General features: G+C 43.7%; 2 protein-coding genes and 1 long non-coding RNA gene across 3 annotated transcripts in view; 2 read left to right on the top strand and 1 right to left on the bottom strand.

Annotated features, from left to right (window-relative positions):
• The window catches only part of LOC130298252 (zinc finger protein 850-like), a 411,906-nt gene that overhangs the window by 329,555 nt on the left and 62,986 nt on the right, over positions 1-19,365 (top strand). The window lies entirely within an intron of this gene.
• LOC130298274 (zinc finger protein 268-like) overlaps positions 1-19,365 on the bottom strand; it is a 150,956-nt gene that overhangs the window by 77,960 nt on the left and 53,631 nt on the right. Inside the window, exons 5-7 of the mRNA XM_056551204.1 lie at positions 9,164-9,290; positions 8,403-9,080; positions 3,931-4,947 (exon numbers count right to left, since the gene is read on the bottom strand). Coding sequence (XP_056407179.1) covers positions 3,931-4,947; positions 8,403-9,080; positions 9,164-9,290 — 1,822 coding nt within the window. The remainder of the gene's footprint in view (positions 1-3,930; positions 4,948-8,402; positions 9,081-9,163; positions 9,291-19,365) is intronic.
• On the top strand, positions 11,353-13,524 carry LOC130298276 (uncharacterized). Its single transcript, XR_008849755.1, has 3 exons — positions 11,353-11,459; positions 12,781-12,928; positions 13,353-13,524. It is a non-coding gene; the product is annotated as an uncharacterized LOC130298276 (long non-coding RNA).

The following is a 19,365-nucleotide window of genomic DNA, read 5'->3' on the forward strand; positions in this document are numbered from 1 at the left end:
AACAATCGCCCTTAATAAACCCCCAGCCGCACTCTCCACATATTCCTCATCACTATCACTTGATGGTAGTGCCACCTGTGCTGGCTCGATGTAGCTGTCTTGGGTGTCACAGGGAGTAGCTACAGGAACAGCATCCATCTCCACCACTTGTGAATTTTCTTCCACCTCCTTTACACCTTCACCACCATCCTCACTTTCTTCACCGCCACTACTCTCCCCATCATCCACCTCCTCCTTACCTGGGGATTTCATGGCGGCAAAACGGTCTCCATTCACCAGCTTCTCCTTTAAGAGACCGCTCCCCTCAAGTATCTCTGCTCTCCTCTCGTCCAGCTTTGCAATCTCACTCTTCAGAGCCGTAATCCTCTTTTTCAGCTCTGGCCTATTCTTTTTGGATGCTGTGTTCGCCAGGTTCTGAGCAACACGAAGATCCTCTCTGGCCATCCTCATCTCCTTGCCACACTGGTCATATTCCGCAAACCGTGCGGCCATGCGGGAGCAGTATATTGCGCTCGATTCCTTGGGCCCTCTCTCAGCCCACATTTCCAAGCTTTTCCTCCGTGCCTTCCTTCCACCAGATTTCTGGCTTGCACCCGTTGCCGGGGGAGCAGAGCCTGCATTACTGCAGACTCTGCCAGATCTTCTCCCCCGGGCCGGAATGGCTGTTGCTGTTTGCTCTCCACCCCCCGCCAGCCTTGAAGAACGGGAGGTGGAGGCCCTGGGCTCCATGCAGGGAGGCTCTCCCCAGGAGCCTGACACACTCCTGGGAAGGCAGATGGATCACCTGCTCTGGTCTGATCTGCTGGAAGTTTGTGGAGCTCAATAAGGGACACACCCGCACGCTGCTCACACTGAACTGTTGTGTTCACAGGAAGTGCTCTCTGCTGACACCTCTGTCGATGTCAGGAACTGCCCAGAGCAGGAGAGGTTTGCTTTGGGGATTTGCTCTGGCTCTGAACAGTTCCTAAAATGGACAGAGGTGTCAGCAGAGAGCACTTTGGTCAGACTGATACAGCAGCTGATAAGTACTGGAAGGATTAAGATTATTTTTTTTTATAACAAAGATTTTTAAATAGAGGTAATTTACAAATCTGTTTAACTTTCTGGCTCCAGTTAATGTAAAAGTAAAAAAAAATCAAGCAAAGACATAACTTTTTTTAAATGTTTTTCTTTCAGACAAGGACAATAAAATCCAGGTCTCACCCTACAGTAAAGAGATAACAGGGAATATCACCTCACAAGCCTCTTCCTGCATCCAATACATGTAATATAAATATCCCATATGGGGAGTGGGTGACACTCAGGCCAAATTGGTCGGAAACAGAAACATTTATAGGGAATCTATATCGCTGCATTCAAGGATAAAAAAAGAGAAATTATAATGAATCAAAGGCATTAATTTCCTACACAGAAAAGTAACCCATGAAATGTTAATATGAAGACAAATAAACCGTCCCCAGATTTATTACTCCCTATAGTCGGCAGCTTTTTTGCCATAAAGAAGATTATGAGAAAATATCGACCTATTTTAGGGCCGGACTCCGTTTTGAAGGGATTTTCTTTGAATCAGCTGCAAGCAGTAGCCAAAAGGGCCCCTCTCTGGGTTCTAAGGTTTCACCAAGTTTTTTTGTAGATCCCAGTAAGAAAAAACGCAACCAACTTGGCTAAAGGGGTACTCTGCCCCAAGACATGTCTGATCGCGGGGGTCCAGGTGCTGGGGACCCCAGACATCCGGTGCATGGAGCGAACATTGCTCCATGTCAGATGACTGGCGATGAGGGTGGAGACTCGTAACGTCAAGGTCACGCCCCGCTCGCGATGTCGCAGTCACGCCCCCTGAATGCAAGTCTATGGACTTGCATTGAGGGGGTGTGGCTGTGATCTTACGAATGGGTCGTGACCGTGACGTCACGAGCCTCCGACGCTCTAAACGAATGCCGGGTGTAGCAGGGAGATTGCTTGGGTCCAAAGTGCCGGGACCCCAGAGATCAGACATCTTAACCCCTATCCTTTGGATATGGGAAGAGATGTCTATGGGCAGAGAACCCCTTTAAATTTCCTGGGTAGCTGGAAATGTGCACAGTCAGTGCATTACGTGCGGCCATATACGAGTGTCAGATAGATTTTATTCTTTTAGTGAAGAAATGACATTAATGTTGATACTATGAATGTTCTATATTTATCCACATGAATCACCTGTCACTTACAATACATAGGCTGCACTTCTAATGCACTAAACCTACTGTCAGGGGGCAAATCTCTCATACAAAAGGGTCTCAATTTAATGTGTCCTCCATATCCAGACATTTTAGGGATGTACATAAAGGGGTGACGACATCTTTGGAAATTATGGGTATAAATAAAGTCCACAGACATCCTAGGGGAGGGGACACCAGACGGACGCTCTTGAATCGAGACTCATTTTGGATTTTCAAATTGGACACTCGGCAGCCGTGATGAATATAAAGCAAGGAGTGTTACACGTCTTTTTTCCGCTCCCTTTAGAGTCTGTGGTAATTAAATTTTTAACTATGTATAATTAAATTTATGTTACATAATTCTACATATTTTATATAAACTTTTTCTGAGGGTAATATTACAGGTTATATTGTGTATTTCATTGGTGTCTTTCCATGTTCTTCATTTTTCTTCTTTTTTGTACTATGAGCAGTTCCCTTCCCTTTTTGCCATTTCAGATTTTACCAGTGAAATTCAGGGTGATCATGTGACTTGTAACCTTTAATATAAAAGCAGAGTTATTTTCATGTTTTGTATGTCCTGACTGAGGACCTAGTGTAGGTACGAAACGTGTCGGCTGTGTATGTTCTGTTTATTCAAGACCCAATAAAGTTCTACAATTTTTAATACAAGCCTGGAGCTGTACGATACTCTTGTTGTACCTAAAGGAGGAGAGCGGGGGCCACAAAATGGGCCCTATAGAAGGAGGGACTGAGGAGAATTCCATATCCACATGAGGAGGAATATAAAGGGGAGGATGAGAAAAAGAAGAGCGAACGAGCTCTAATAATCCAGACGAAGGAAAAGCTTTATAATAAGTGTGTAAATCCGGAAACACAAAACCGCCGTCTAATGTCTTCAGGGTGAGCGTCTATACGGGACACGTGGTCTCTTCTGAATCATAACAAAATTACTAAATAACCATCGGATAGAAGAAAAATAACAATTCCGTACTATGATAGGGACGGACTGTAAAAATATAAAATATTATTGGTAAATATAAGATTTAAGAACCTTTTTCCTTCCAATCCACGACATATATGGGAATTTACGAGCGTGTAACTGGGTCTTCAATCCGTGTAATAATGGCGCAAAGTGTGAAGTAAAGAGATCTTGTACCAGATGTGATCAGATCTCTAGGGATTTTATACCCCGGGGAGGACAAAGAAAAGGAAAAGAATTACACCGATGTTTACTGAACACGGGGGACGCTGAGATATTGACGACTTCTCATATAGAAAAATGGATTTTAGGATCTGAGACCGAAAATAAATGTCAAGACGGGAAACGCTGGTCTAGGGTTTGTGATAAATAAAAGTATCTGCAGCGTCTTATGTTCAGAAGAGACGATCTTCAAGGGAGACGCGCGGATCCTGTCTGATGCCTTGAATTAAAGTCTCTATAATCATAATGAGAAGGGGGCGGGGACAACACTGACGCGTTACATTCCCTATATACAACGTCAGGGACAATATTACATTTATTATAAGTCCAGTGTGCGGAGATGAATATAAGAATAATAAATCATATAAGAAAGAAAACTTTTATTAACAATTGGTAACAAGTTTGGAGATGCAGTATATGATATATGTATAAATGTCAGATATCCTATGTACATGGTTAATATATAGATGTGTTATCTGCATCATTTACTGCTCTGAATTGGCTTCTCCCCTGTGTGAGTTATTTTATGTTTAACAAGATGTGATTGCTGAGTAAAACATTTTCTACATTCTGAGCATGAAAATGGCTTCTCCCCTGTGTGAGTTCTTTGATGTTTAACAAGATGTGATTGCTGAGTAAAACATTTTCTACATTCTGAGCATGAAAATGGCTTCTCTCCTGTGTGAGTTCTTTGATGTTGAACAAGACTTGATTTATGAATAAAACATTTCCCACATTCTGAACATGAAAATGGCTTCTCTCCAGTGTGAGTTTTTTGATGTGCAACAAGGTCTGATTTGTGAGTAAAACATTTCCCACATTCTAAACATAAAAATGGCTTCTCTCCTGTGTGAGTTCTTTGATGCTGAATATGACTTGTTTGATCAGTAAAACATTTCCCACATTTTGAACATGAAAAGGGCTTCACCCCTGTGTGAGTTCTTTGATGTTTAACAAGATCTGATTTCTGAGCAAAACATTTCCCACATTCTGAACATGAAAATGGCTTCTCCTCTGTGTGAGTTCTTTGATGAACAACAAGAAGTGATTTAGAAGTAAAACATTTCCCACATTCTGAGCATGAAAATGGCTTCTCCCCTGTGTGAGTTCTTTGATGTACAACAAGATGTGATTTAAAAGTAAAACATTTCCCACATTCTGAGCATGAAAATGGCTTCTCCCCGGTGTGAGTTCTTTGATGTACAACAAGACCTGATTTAAAAGTAAAACATTTCCCACATTCTGAACATGAAAATGGCTTCTCCCCTGTGTGAGTTTTTTGATGTCTAACAAAGTCTGGTTTCCGAGTAAAACATTTATCACATTCTGGACATGAAAATAGCTTCTCTTTATTTTGCTGAACCTCCTGTGATGACTGAGAAGACAGGACCTGTATATAAGGATGAGATGACAGATCTTGGCTGTGAAGGGCTGAGGGTGTATCTGGGATAATGGAATGTTCTTCATATGTATCTTGTGTGATATCATCATCTGCTTTATAATCTGAAGATATAAGATTCTCCTCTGATCTCCTGCTACAAGAATCTGCAGAGAATAACACAGATTTTATTATCAGTATTAACCCCTTAACAACCCAGGACATTTTTGCATTTCTAAGCAATAGTACTTTGTACCCTTCATTTTAAAATAAGATTTACTGCAAAACTGGAGAAAGATAGTTACTATGATAGCGGAGCAGCCATACAACAGTGGTGTCAACTCCTAGCATGCCTGGACACCAAAGGTCTGTCTGCCTCCTCCAGAGGATGCACACTGTCCCCAAAAGGTAAATCAAGGCTTCCCTCTCATGGTATCCCTTAGTGCAGTGGTCTTCAAACTGCGGTCCTCCAGATGTTGCAAAACTTCAACTCCCAGCATGCCCGGGAGTTGAAGTTTTGGAACATCTGGAGGGCCACAGTTTGACACCACTGCCTTACAAGGAGCAGGGACACCAGTCTTTGACAATCATGTGGACACAGCCTCAGGGAAAATCACTGCTATGGGGCCCGGTCAGGGACCAAATGACCCAATCCACCTGACCCCGCAGGTTATAATGGGGCAGTCATCCAAACCGCCCCCTTTATAATCCTCATGCCAGCCAGAGAATTCAGGCAAAGGATAGGGGATACGTTATAGATCACGGGGGTCCGACTCTTGGGACTCTCTGCCATCTCCTGAACGGGGCCCTGGGACCCCCCGTGATCTATAATCTATCCCCTATCCTGTCTAGGCAGACAGTATCACATTTTTGTCTTTTGTCTATTAATGTGTATAGAAAGACTTATGTCCTAATAAAGTTAGTGAAATTTTCCTGGATCCAAGTTAAAAGGGGAACCGTTATTTTTAATGATTTTCGCTCACGGCTCACCAGCAGCACCTATACCTCCATTTGGACCCACACAGGTGACCCGAACCGGATCATTTCCGTATCAGGAGGGAAAGAATAAAGGGATTTAAAGGGCTACTCCACTGCTAGACATCTTATCTCTTATCCTAAGGATGGGGGATAAGATGTCTGATAAAGGGGTCCGGCTGCTGGGGACCCCAGGATCTCCCACAGCATTGGGCGTTATAAGCAAACTCCAGATCCTGGAGCAGTGGTTCTGACGTCACGGCCACGCCCCCTTGTGATGTCGCGCGCCCCCCCCGTCACAATCACAGCCTCTGGCTCAGAGCGTTCTGAACAAAAAGTTAAAATCACTGAAGCACTGGAGTACCCCTTTTAACTCCTTAAGGACTGAGGGCATACCTATACGCCCGGGTCCGATCCCGTTCTATAATGCGGGGCCACAGTGTCATCTGCGGCATCCCGAACAGCTGTAGGACATCAGGAGGGTCCCCTTACCTGCCTCCTGGTGTCCGATCGCCTAATGACTGCTCAGTGCCTGAGATCCAGGCATGAGCAGTCAAGCGGCAGAATCATTGATCAATGCTTTCCTATGAGAAATCATTGATCAATGTAAAAGATCAGTGTGTGCAGTGTTATAGCCCCCTAGGGGATAACAATGATCAGTATAAGAGATCAGTGTGTGCAGTGTTATAGTCTCCTATGGGATAACAATGATCAGTATAAGAGATCAGTGTGTGCAGTGTTATAGGTCCCTATGGGATAATAATGATCAGTATAAGAGATCAGTGTGTGCAGTGTTATAGTCTCCTATGGGATAACAATGATCAGTATAAGAGATCAGTGTGTGCAGTGTTATAGTCTTCTATGGGATAACAATGATCAGTGTAAAAGATCAGTGTGTGCAGTGTTATAGTCTCCTATGGGATAACAATGATCAGTGTAAGAGATCAGTGTGTGCAGTGTTATAGTCTCCTATGGGATAACAATGATCAGTGTAAGAGATCAGTGTGTGCAGTGTTATAGTCTCCTATGGGATAACAATGATCAATGTAAAATATCTGTGTGCAGTGTTACAGCCACTAGAGGGAGCTATAACACTGCAAAAAAAAGTGGGAAAAAAAAGTGAATAATAAAAGTTTGAATCACCCCCCTTTTCCCATAAAAAAAACCCCAGTGTAAATAAAAATAAACATATGTGGCATCGGCACGTGCGGAAATGTCCAAATTATAAAAATATATCATTAATTAAACCGCACGGTCAATGGCGTACGCGCAAAAAAATTCCAAAGTCCAGAATAGTGTATTTTTGGGTACCTTTTATATCCTGAACAAATGAATAAAAAGCGATCAAAAAGTCCAATCAATACATAAATGATACCGCTAAAAACTTCAGATCACGGCGCAAAAAATTAGCCCTCATACCGCCCCATATGTGGAAAAATTAAAAAGTAATAGGGGTCAGAAGATGACAATTTTAAAGTATTAATTTTTGTACAACAATATCCAACCTATATAAGTAGGGGACCATTTTAATCGTATGGACCTACAGAATAAAGCAAAAGTGTTAATTTTACCGAAAAATTTACTGTGTAGAAACGGAAGCCCCCAAAAGTTACAAAATTTTGTTTTTTCTACAATTTTGTCGCACAATGATTTTTTTTATCCGTTTCGCCGTAGATTTTTGGGTAAAATGACTGATGTCCTTACAAAGTAGAATTGGTGGCGCAAAAAATAAGAATCATATGGATTTTTACTTGGAAAATTGAAAGAATTATGATTTTTTAAAGGTAAGGAGGAAAAAACAGGAGTGCAAAAACTGAAAAACGCTGAGTCCTTAAGGGGTTAAAGGAAAACTCTAGTACATGAGTACTTATCCCCTAGTCACAGAATCTTGTGGGGATAAATGTTTGATCACGCGGGGTCCCGTTTGTGTATCTCCGTCTCTCCCATAGAGATTCATGGAGAGACATGTCGGGCACCTCTTGGTGCGGTGGTGGACAATAATCCCTGCACGGAGCAGAGGTCACCTGTGCCTGGAGAGATCTGGGGTGTCGGGCAGCAGATCACGGGGGGGTCCCGGCGGTCGGACCCCTCACGATCAGACACTTATCCCCTCTCCTCAGGATTCTTTGGAAGGTACCAGCGCCATCTTGTGTAGTGGTGCGGGATAAGTTTGCAGCTTCTTTGTCGCTGACTGACCCCTGGTAGGACCCATAGATGGGGTAACTGAACTAAGGCTTTTCGGGGTCTTTGGGGCAGAAGAAAGTGTCCAGGACAACTAAAGACATGGGATCTATGCAGAGTTACTGCAACACGAGTCCGCTCAGCGTACAAAAGGGAAGAGAACAACTCCAGGAAGACGTCACCTGTCAGTCACTGCTGGTATCTACTGCTATATGGTCTCTATATGGAATAATATTAGTCTGTATATAATGTGATTCATAAACAGTATGGCGGTATTATTCAGTCACTATCTAGTGGTGATGGTATCAAGTCGACTGCTATAGAGTCAATATAGAGGGGGAGGGGATAGTATTTGCCCTGAAGTCCCAAAGATTCTAGTTACACCAATACTTCCCGAAAATATTATTGCAGCCGGTGAACGAATAGAATCTGTGACCCTTCTCTGTATTTAGTGGTTACTACTCACCTGGGCGGTTTCCTGTAGGAATGTCCTCCTTATACTGCTCATCACCGCTCACATCTGTCTCTTCTTCTACTTTTACTATTATGTCTGGAGCATTAATATAGATCAGATCTTTCCCTGCAGGAATGTCCTCCTTATACTGCTCATCACCGCTCACATCTATCTCTTCTTCTTCTTTTACTATTATGTCTGTAGCATTAATATAGATCAGATCTTTCTCAGTGGGAATGTCCTCCTTACACTGCTCATCACCGCTCACATCTGTCTCTTCTTCTTCCTTAATGTCTGTAGCATTAATATAGATCAGATCTTTCTCTGTAGGAATGTTCTCCTTATACTGCTCATCACCGCTCACATCTGTCTCTTCTTCTTTCTTTATGTCTGTAGCATTAATATAGATCAGATCTTTCTCTGTAGGAATGTTCTCCTTATACTGCTCATCACCGCTCACATCTGTCTCTTCTTCTTTCTTTATGTCTGTAGCATTAATATTGATCAGATCTTTCCCTGCAGGAATGTACTCCTTATACTGCTCATTACCGCTCACATCAGTCTCTTCTTCTTCCTTTATGTCTGTAGCATTAATATAAATCAAATCATTCCCTGTAGTAATGTCCTCCATATTCTGTTCATCAGGAGGACGGGGACACCTCTCTGGTGCTGTTCTCTTACTGGATGTGACTGTAGGGAACACATACAGAGACTGAATTCATTCTTTACATACAAATAATGAGAGGACGTGTGTATATAGTCATGTCTATTACCTGGTGATGTGAGGGGCTGCTGATCCTCCATCATGACCTGATCCTTGTACTGATCCTTGTGTCCTTCTACATACTCCCACTCCTCCATGGAGAAATAGACCGCCACGTCCTGACACCTTATAGGAACCTGTATTGTGAATAAACATTTAATTCTATACAATTCCAGGATGTTATATGGAGACATTTGAGGGGATATTCCTGCACATGATTTATCTTCTTGCTCTCGGATAATGAGGTGAATACTTGTCGGGGCAGATCCTCTATATTACGGTCACATGTCCCCAACTGACCGCAAGTCTGATGATCCAGCTGTCAGTTCAGGTCATTATACCCAAAGTGCCCGTCCCATGGAGTGTAAGGAGTTAAGTGATATTTCATAGTATCACTGCTCCCCTCCCCCGGGACTATATAGATGGCTGCTTACTGTCTGGCCCCTAAGGATAGAATTGGTAGTGCTGTGCGCCACTTAACCCTAGCTAGACTGGTTGTTCTTATCCCAGTGAGTAGAAGGGACAATAAGCAGCTATCTGTATAGTGTGTGGCCCCAAAAAAGATAAGTGGCAATGCATCACCACCATTTAACTCCTTCATGGCTGACTGGGCAGGAGGTATATAATGTATAGCCATGGGCCCAGCTCCGGAGCAGGAGACGCATCAAATCTGGCATATCTTCTGCTCTTGTGCAGGAAACCCCTTTCAGAGCAGGGACTCCTGTCATTAAAGTGATAAGATTTGGAGGGGAGGGAGGCCGCTGCCAGTCTATGAAGCACAGTCAGGAGTTCAGCACGATTCATAGTCCCTAGGTCCTACCTGCTATCAGCATCTGGGACTCATTGCTAATGCCGGACATCACCAATGCCAAAAATCTATTTCCGGTAGCTCAGTGGAGCTGATAAGGACACCCACAGTGAAATAGCGGGGTCCCGGTCAGCTGAGAGAACGGGTGGAGGTCCCTAACCTCGCTCCACGCTGTCTGAACGACGCTCCAATCCTGCAGGCAGCCTCAGCATCACAGCATTGATCAGTGTATGTAATCTATAGATTCCATGTAATAGTCTACTACAGGGACTAAAAAACTGGGAATAAGGTAAAAAGAACATTAACTTAATGTGAATAAGCCCCTCCCCTAATAAACAATTGAATCTTCCCCATTTACCAATTTGTTTAAATAAAATAATGTAAACAAAAAATAAACCTAAACATATGTGTAACCGCACGGTCAATGGCGTAAACGTAAAAAAATACAACTTCATGGTCCCCAAAAAATTCTTAAAAAGCGATCAAAAAGTCTCATCAAAACTAAAGTGGTTCCGATAAAAATTACAGATCACAGTGCAAAAAATGACTTTCATACATCCCCGTATACGGAATAATAAGAGAGTTATAGGGGACAAGGTAGGACAATCTGATACAGACTCATTTTTGTACAAAAAGTTCGAATTTTTTTATATTTTAAAAGTGTTTAAAAAAAACCTATATAAATCATTGATCATTGTAATCGTTTGGACCTACAGAATAAAGAGAATTATAACCGTAATGTGCACTGCGTCCAAACAGAAGACCCCAGATTTCACCCCACAAATAAAATTTTTGGCCCTTGTTGTAGATTTTGCAGTAAAATGAGTGATGTCATTACAAAGTACAAACCGGTGGTGAAAAAAACAACAACAAGAACAAGAAGCCTCAGATGGGTTTATAAAGAGGAAATTACAATCATTATGGCTAATAGAAGGAGCGGAGGAAAACATTAAAAAGAGAAATCACTGTGTCCTTAAAGGGTTAAAACGCAAAACTGCTGGGTTCTGAAGGGGTTAATAGTACAAAAAACCATCTTACAGCAACATGTGACCTCACACATACCTCCACCTGCAGAGCCGTACAGGAGCCGTGTGCTTACAGGACCTGCGATGAAGTCATGTGATCAATCGGGACTCTGCTGTCACATGATCATTCTCACAGGTCCTTACCTCACCATCCCGTGTATCCTGCACTGCTGAGCCCCGCCCACTCCTGTCACATGATCCTCCCCACAGGTCCTTCAGCCGCAGTCGCATCTTTACTGCTATACTTTGCCCCCAAATGTACTGGTCACATGATTGTGACATCATCACAGGTCCTACACCTCCTGCATGTAGCAGATACAGAGCAGGTCCTGGTGGGGCAGTCACCGCTGTTGTGTGTGGAGATCTCTCAGAGCAGCAGCCTCTGATCATGTGACTCCTCCTCCATGTGACTGATCACATGACGGTGACATCATCGCAGGTCCTGTAAGCACACGGCTCCTCTACAGATACAGGTATGTGTGTGCGGTCACCATCAGATCAGGATTATTGGGGATGTTTATTATTAACCCTTAAGGACACGATGTATATTTACATTCTCCGCCCCATATGGGACTTTGAGGTGAGCTCAGGAGCTATAAGCAGCCAGGACTCACCACTAATGACGCTCATCGCCATTAACCCTTTAGATTCCATGATCAAAGTCGATTGCAGAATCTAAAATGAGTAAAATGCAGTTGTTGGGGGGCGGAGTCTAGATCAGCTGAGATGACGCCGGAGGGCCCCTTACCGTGCTCTGTGCTCAGATCGGTGCTCTAAGTATACAGACACCTCCACAGCCTTTATAAGCCGAGCACCGATAACACTGATCACTATGGCAGAGCGTTATTCAGGGTTTGTAATAGAAGCCCCTCCCCTAATAAGTTTATATCCCATTTTTGTAATAAAATAATGTAGGTGGGCGTGGCTTAGACATGGCGCTGTACGGTTGTTTCTCTAGGGAGCGCCGTGCCGACCAGCGGTTGTTTCCTGATTTCCTGACTATACTGCCCCCCAGGGGATGACTGGATGGTGAAGGTATCAGGTCACTTACCCGCCCATCCTGTCACCTGGTCAGTCTCTTTTCTCCGGGTATCAGCCACTTCTTCCATACAGGACTATGTAAGCATCAGGTTTTTTAAGTTTCTCCCGCGCCCCTATTATTACTATAGACAGTGTTTCCAAACCAGCGTGCCTCCAGCTGTTGTAACACTACAACTCCCAGCATTCCCTGACAGCCAAATGCTGTAACAGCTGGAGGCACCCTGCTTGGGAAACACTGACTCCGGTGGTGGCCCAGACCCTGCGTGTGTAACGGTATATGATGCTCGGCCTCTGCTGCAGGTAATAGCAGGTTCTTCCGGGGGGACATATCACAATTCACATAAAATCCTGATGTAATTGTGATGTATATTGTGCCCCCTAGTGGACACATTTCAGTATTCTTCATTGGACAATGTCATATTGAATCCCTCTATTCTTCTCCCTGCTCTGATGAAGACGTTCTGAATACACCGCAGCCTCAGAGATTAGGAGAAATGGATTCACAACGTCTTCAGCAGAGCAGGGAGAGCGACCTCAGAAGACCTGGAGGACCAGAGCGCCACCACTGGACGGGAGAGGGGAGTGCGCTCTAGTCTCTTATTTTACAGCCCTCGGACAATGGATTTTGTTTTATAGAGAAATCTGAAAACTCTAATAATGTCTCCTCAGATGTTTCCCCAGATTATCTCCAGGAAATGGATTTTATTTCTCCATAGAATCTGGTTTATCATCGTCTCCTCTTCTTCCCTTCAGGTTTCTCCAATCCAGGATCCTCTGCTGATATCTTCTATATAAGAGAATTCTCCTGGATGACCCATCAACCATGGGGAGAGACAGGAACAAGATGGCCGACAGGATCATAAACCTCACCCTACAGATACTCTTCCGGCTTACTGGAGAGGTGAGGGATTCTGGGAGTGATGTCACATGACCTCATTCTTATCTATGTAATAACAGATGGATATGACAGGAGAGGTGAGGGATTCTGGGAGTGATGTCACATGACCTCATTCTTATCTATGTCATAACAGATGGATATGACTGGAGAGGTGAGGGATTCTGGGAGTGATGTCACATGACCTCATTCTTATCTATGTAATAACAGATGGATATGACTGGAGAGGTGAGGGATTCTGGAAGTGATGTCACATGACCTCATTCTTATCTATGTAACAACAGATGGATATGACTGGAGAGGTGAGGGATTCTGGGAGTGATGTCACATGACCTCATTCTTATCTATGTAATAACAGATGGATATGACTGGAGAGGTGAGGGATTCTGGGAATGTATGTAGTGATATTAATGTGTCTCTCCATACACAGGATTACACAGTAGTGAAGAAGTCCTCTAGTGGGCGCTGTCGGGCCCCTGTGTGTGAAGGATGAGGAAGAACCCTGAGCCCAATCCCGGGGCCCCCACCTCACTCCCTGATACATGAGGAAATGGATGAACAGAAGATCCGAGAACTCATCAACAAGATGATGGAGCTGCTGACTCGAGAGGTGACCCTGCTGGGACATTATACAGTAATGGAGGGGTCTGGTGATGACTGGAGAGGTGACACTGCTGGGACATTATACAGTAATGGAGGAGTCTGGTGATGACTGGAGAGGTGACACTGCTGGGACATTATACCATAATGGAGGGGTCTGGTGATGACTGGAGAGGTGACACTGCTGGGACATTATACAGTAATGGAGGGGTCTGGTGACGACTGGAGAGGTGACACTGCTGGGAATGCTGGGACATTATACAGTAATGGAGGGGTCGGGGTGATGACTGGAGAGGTGACACTGCTGGGAATGCTGGGACATTATACAGTAATGGAGGGGTCTGGTGATGACTGGAGAGGTGACACTGCTGGGAATGCTGGGACATTATACAATAATGGAGGGGTCTGGTGATGACTGGAGAGGTGACACTGCTGGGAATGCTGGGACATTATACAGTAATGGAGGGGTCTGGTGATGACTGGAGAGGTGACACTGCTGGGACATTATACAGTAATGGAGGAGTCTGGTGATGACTGGAGAGGTGACACTGCTGGGACATTATACCATAATGGAGGGGTCTGGTGATGACTGGAGAGGTGACACTGCTGGGACATTATACAGTAATGGAGGGATCTGGTGATGACTGGAGAGGTGACACTGCTGGGACATTATACAGTAATGGAGGGGTCTGGTGATGACTGGAGAGGTGACACTGCTGGGACATTATACAGTAATGGAGGGGTCTGGTGATGACTGGAGAGGTGACACTGCTGGGACATTATACAGTAATGGAGGGGTCTGGTGATGACTGGAGAGGTGACACTGCTGGGACATTATACAGTAATGGAGGGGTCTGGTGATGACTGGAGAGATGACACTGCTGGGAATGCTGGGACATTATACAGTAATGGAGGGGTCTGGTGATGACTGGAGAGGTGACACTGCTGGGACATTATACCGTAATGGAGGGGTCTGGTGATGACTGGAGAGGTGACACTGCTGGGACATTATACCGTAATGGAGGGGTCTGGTGATGACTGGAGAGGTGACACTGCTGGGACATTATACAGTAATGGAGGGGTCTGGTGATGGCTGGAGAGGTGACACTGCTGGGAATGCTGGGACATTATACAGTAATGGAGGGGTCTGGTGATGACTGGAGAGGTGACACTGCTGGGACATTATACAGTAATGGAGGGGTCTGGTGATGACTGGAGAGGTGACACTGCTGGGAATGCTGGGAAATTATACAGTAATGGAGGCGTCTGGTGATGACTGGAGAGGTGACACTGCTGGGACATTATACAGTAATGGAGGGGTCTGGTGATGACTGGAGAGTTGACACTGCTGGGACATTATACAGTAATGGAGGGGTCTGGTGATGACTGGAGAGGTGACACTGTTTGGACATTATACAGTAATGGAGGGGTCTGGTGATGACTGGAGAGGTGACACTGCTGGGACATTATACAGTAATGGAGGGGTCTGGTGATGACTGGAGAGGTGACACTGCTGGGACATTATACAGTAATGGAGGGGTCTGGTGATGACTGGAGAGGTGATACTGCTGGGACATTATAGAGTAATGGAGGGGTCTGGTGATGACTGAAGAGGTGACACTGCTGGGAATGCTGGGACATTATACAGTAATGGAGGGGTCTGGTGATGACTGGAGAGGTGACACTGCTAGGACATTATACAGTAATGGAGGGGTCTGGTGATGACTGGAGAGGTGACACTGCTAGGACATTATACAGTAATGGAGGGGTCTGGTGATGACTGGAGAGGTGACACTGCTGGGACATTATACAGTAATGGAGGGGTCTGGTGATGACTGGAGAGGTGATACTGCTGGGAATGCTGGGACATTATACAGTAATGGAGGGGTCTGGTGTTGACTGGAGAGGTGATACTGCTGGGACATTATACAGTAATGGAGGGGTCTGGTGATGACTGGAGAGGTGACACTGCTGGACATTATACAGTAATGGAGGGGTCTGGTGATGACTGGAGAGGTGACACTGCTGGGAATGCTGGGACATTATACAGTAATGGAGGGGTCTGGTGATGACTGGAGAGGTGACACTGCTGGACATTATACAGTAATGGAGGGGTCTGGTGATGACTGGAGAGGTGACACTGCTGGGAATGCTGGGACATTATACAGTAATGGAGGGGTCTGGTGATGACTGGAGAGGTGACACTGCTGGGAATGCTGGGACATTATACAGTAATGGAGGGGTCTGGTGATGACTGGAGAGGTGACACTGCTGGGAATGCTGGGACATTATACAGTAACACCACTGGAGGGGTCGGGGTGATGACTGTATCCTTATGTGTCAGGTTCCTATAAGGTGTCAGGACGTGGCGGTCTATTTCTCCATGGAGGAGTTGGAGTATGTAGAAGGACACAAGGATCAGTACAAGGATCAGGTCATGATGGAGGATCAGCAGCCCCTCACATCACCAGGTAATAGACATGACTATATACACACGTCCTCTCATTATTTGTATGTAAAGAATTAATTCAGTCTCTGTATGTGTTCCATACAGTCAAATCCTGTAAGAAAACAGCACCAGAGAGGTGTCCCCGTCCTCTTGATGAGCAGAATATGGAGGACATTCCTTTAGGGAAAGATCTGATCTATATTAATGGTACATATATAAAGGAAGAAGAAGAAACAAATGTGAGCAGCGATGAGCAGTATAAGGAGAACATTCCTACAGAGAAAGATCTGATCTATATTAATGGTACATATATAAATGAAGAAGAAGAGACAGATGTGAGCGGTGATGAGCAGTATAAGGAGGACATTCCTACAGACAAAGATCTGATGTATAATAATACTACAGACATAAAGGATGAAAAAGAAGAGACAGATGAGAGCGGTGATGAGCAGTATAAGGAGGACATTCCTACAGACAAAGATCTGATGTATAATAATACTACAGACATAAAGGATGAAAAAGAAGAGACAGATATGAGCGGTGATGAGCAGTATAAGGAGGATTTTCATACAGATAAACGCCCAGGTGAGTAGTAACAACTGAATATAGATACACGTTAATATAGAGTCACAGATTCTTCTGCTGAAGTAATTGTGTAGAATCCTTTAATCTCTGTGTCCTGTCTCTTTCCTGCTGTATATTCTTCTAATGTAAACTAATATGATACTACAGCTGGAACATGGACATATACCAATATGATAATAATATACCAATGTGTACGAGGCCGATTTCTTCAATGGGCACTGTCAGATACAATAACTTTTGATATATTATAAAGCATGCATAAAAAATGGGGAAGATTTATCAAAACCTGTCCAGAGGAAATGTTGCCGAGTTGCCCATAGGAACCAATCAGATCGCTCCTTTTAGTTTAGAAAGGGCCTGTGAACAATGAAAGAAGCGATCTGATTGGTTGCTATGGGCAACTTAGCAATTTTCCTCTGGACAGGTTTTGATAAATCTCCCCCAATATATTTTGCAATTGCTTTCATCAGAACATTTTCAGTATTTCATACTGAAAAAGCCATTAAAAAAAACTGTCCAGTAGGGGTCCCCCTGCCTCCTGGGACACATACCAGTCCTGCAGTGTCCAGTGGTCATCGACATGTCATGGACACCATGAGTAATTGACAGGGCTGCAGGCAGGTCCAGGGCCCTCTGTGAGTCAGAGCAGAGGGAGGGGGAGGAGTCATCACAGTGAGGAGAAGAGAGGGACACTCCCCCCCGCCTCTGCATGGACAGAAACCTCACCGAGCAATGATGGCAAGTAAATAAAGGTAATTCTGAGAGAAATATAGGTAAATATACATAGACACATAACAATGAGATGTACATGATCAGAATGAGGTACTGAGCAACATATAACAGTTTTGTTTGTTTTTTTGGTGGTGGTGGTGGGGGGGGGTGTATCTGACAGGTACACTTTAATCATATCTTGTCCGTACTGACGAGGGAAAAGTATTGACCCAAATTTGGGTCTTAGGAAACATTAGACTCTTATCAAGTTACTGTGTGCTAACAGAATACACAACATGGAGACATATACCAGATAACACTATACACAACATGGAGACATATACCAGATAACACAATACACAACATGGAGACATATACCAGATAACACAATACACAACATGGAGACATATACCTGATAACACAATACACAACATGGAGATATATACCAGATAACACGACACACAACATGGAGACATATACCAGATAACACAATACACAACATGGAGACATATACCAGATAACAGAATACACAACATGGAGACATATACCAGATAACACAATACACAACATGGAGACATATACCAGATAACACAATACACAACATGGAGACATATACCAGATAACACAATACACAACATGGAGACATATACCAGATAACAGAATACACAACATGGAGACATGTACCAGATAACACAATACACAACATGGAGACATATACCAGATAACACAATACACAACATGGAGACATATACCAGATAACAGGATACACAACATGGAGATATATACCAGATAACACAGTACACAACATGGAGACATATACCAGATAACACGATACATAACATGGAGACATATACCAGATAACACAATACACAACATGGAGACATATACCAGATAACACAATACACAACATGGAGACATATACCAGATAACACAATACACAACATGGAGACATATACCAGATAACACAATACACAACATGGAGACATATACCAGATAACACAATACACAACATGGAGACATATACCAGATAACACGATACACAACATGGAGACATATACCAGATAATACAATACACAACATGGAGATATATACCAGATAATACAATACACAACATGGAGACATATACCAGATAACACAATACACAACATGGAGACATATACCAGATAACAGAATACACAACATGGAGACATATACCAGATAACACAATACACAACATGGAGACATATACCAGATAACACTATACACAACATGGAGACATATACCAGATAACACAATACACAACATGGAGACATATACCAGATAACAGGATACACAACATGGAGACATATACCAGATAACACGATACACAACATGGAGACATATACCAGATAACACAATACACAACATGGAGACATATACCAGAAAACACGATACACAACATGGAGACATATACCAGATAACACATTACACAACATGGAGACATATACCAGATAACACATTACACAACATGGAGACATATACCAGATAACACAACACACAACATGGAGACATATACCAGATAACACAATACACAACATGGAGACATATACCAGATAACACAATACACAACATGGAGACATATACCAGATAACACAATACACAACATGGAGACATATACCAGATAACACAATACACAACATGGAGACATATACCAGATAACACAATACACAACATGGAGACAAATACCAGATAACAGAAGAGTCTTTGGAGGATGGATGTAGTGACATAACTAGGATTCTCTCCCTTCCCCCGCTCCAATACTTGTTTCTCAGTAGACAAGAACACCTCAGCTGTTATTAACGAGCAGCACCGCGTTTCCCTGGCTACCGTCTAATTAACCAGCCTCTTCCCTGCTGGGTCCTGGCTATTTAATCTGCTTCAGTTCTGCAAGGCTCTGCCCCTGTGTATTCTCTGATTTCCACGCATGCTCCTGTTGTTCCTTATTGTGATGACCTGTGTATGACCCTGGACTGTCCCACATCCACTCTTGTTCTTAATCCTGGTCCTGACTTCTGACTACACTTCTTTCCTTTCTCCTGACTTGGGCTTTTCCTTATTACCTACTTTGGCTCCTGATCCC

This window comes from Hyla sarda (genome assembly GCF_029499605.1).
Source record: "Hyla sarda isolate aHylSar1 chromosome 1 unlocalized genomic scaffold, aHylSar1.hap1 SUPER_1_unloc_7, whole genome shotgun sequence".
In the NCBI taxonomy this organism is placed as follows: Eukaryota; Metazoa; Chordata; class Amphibia; order Anura; family Hylidae; genus Hyla; species Hyla sarda.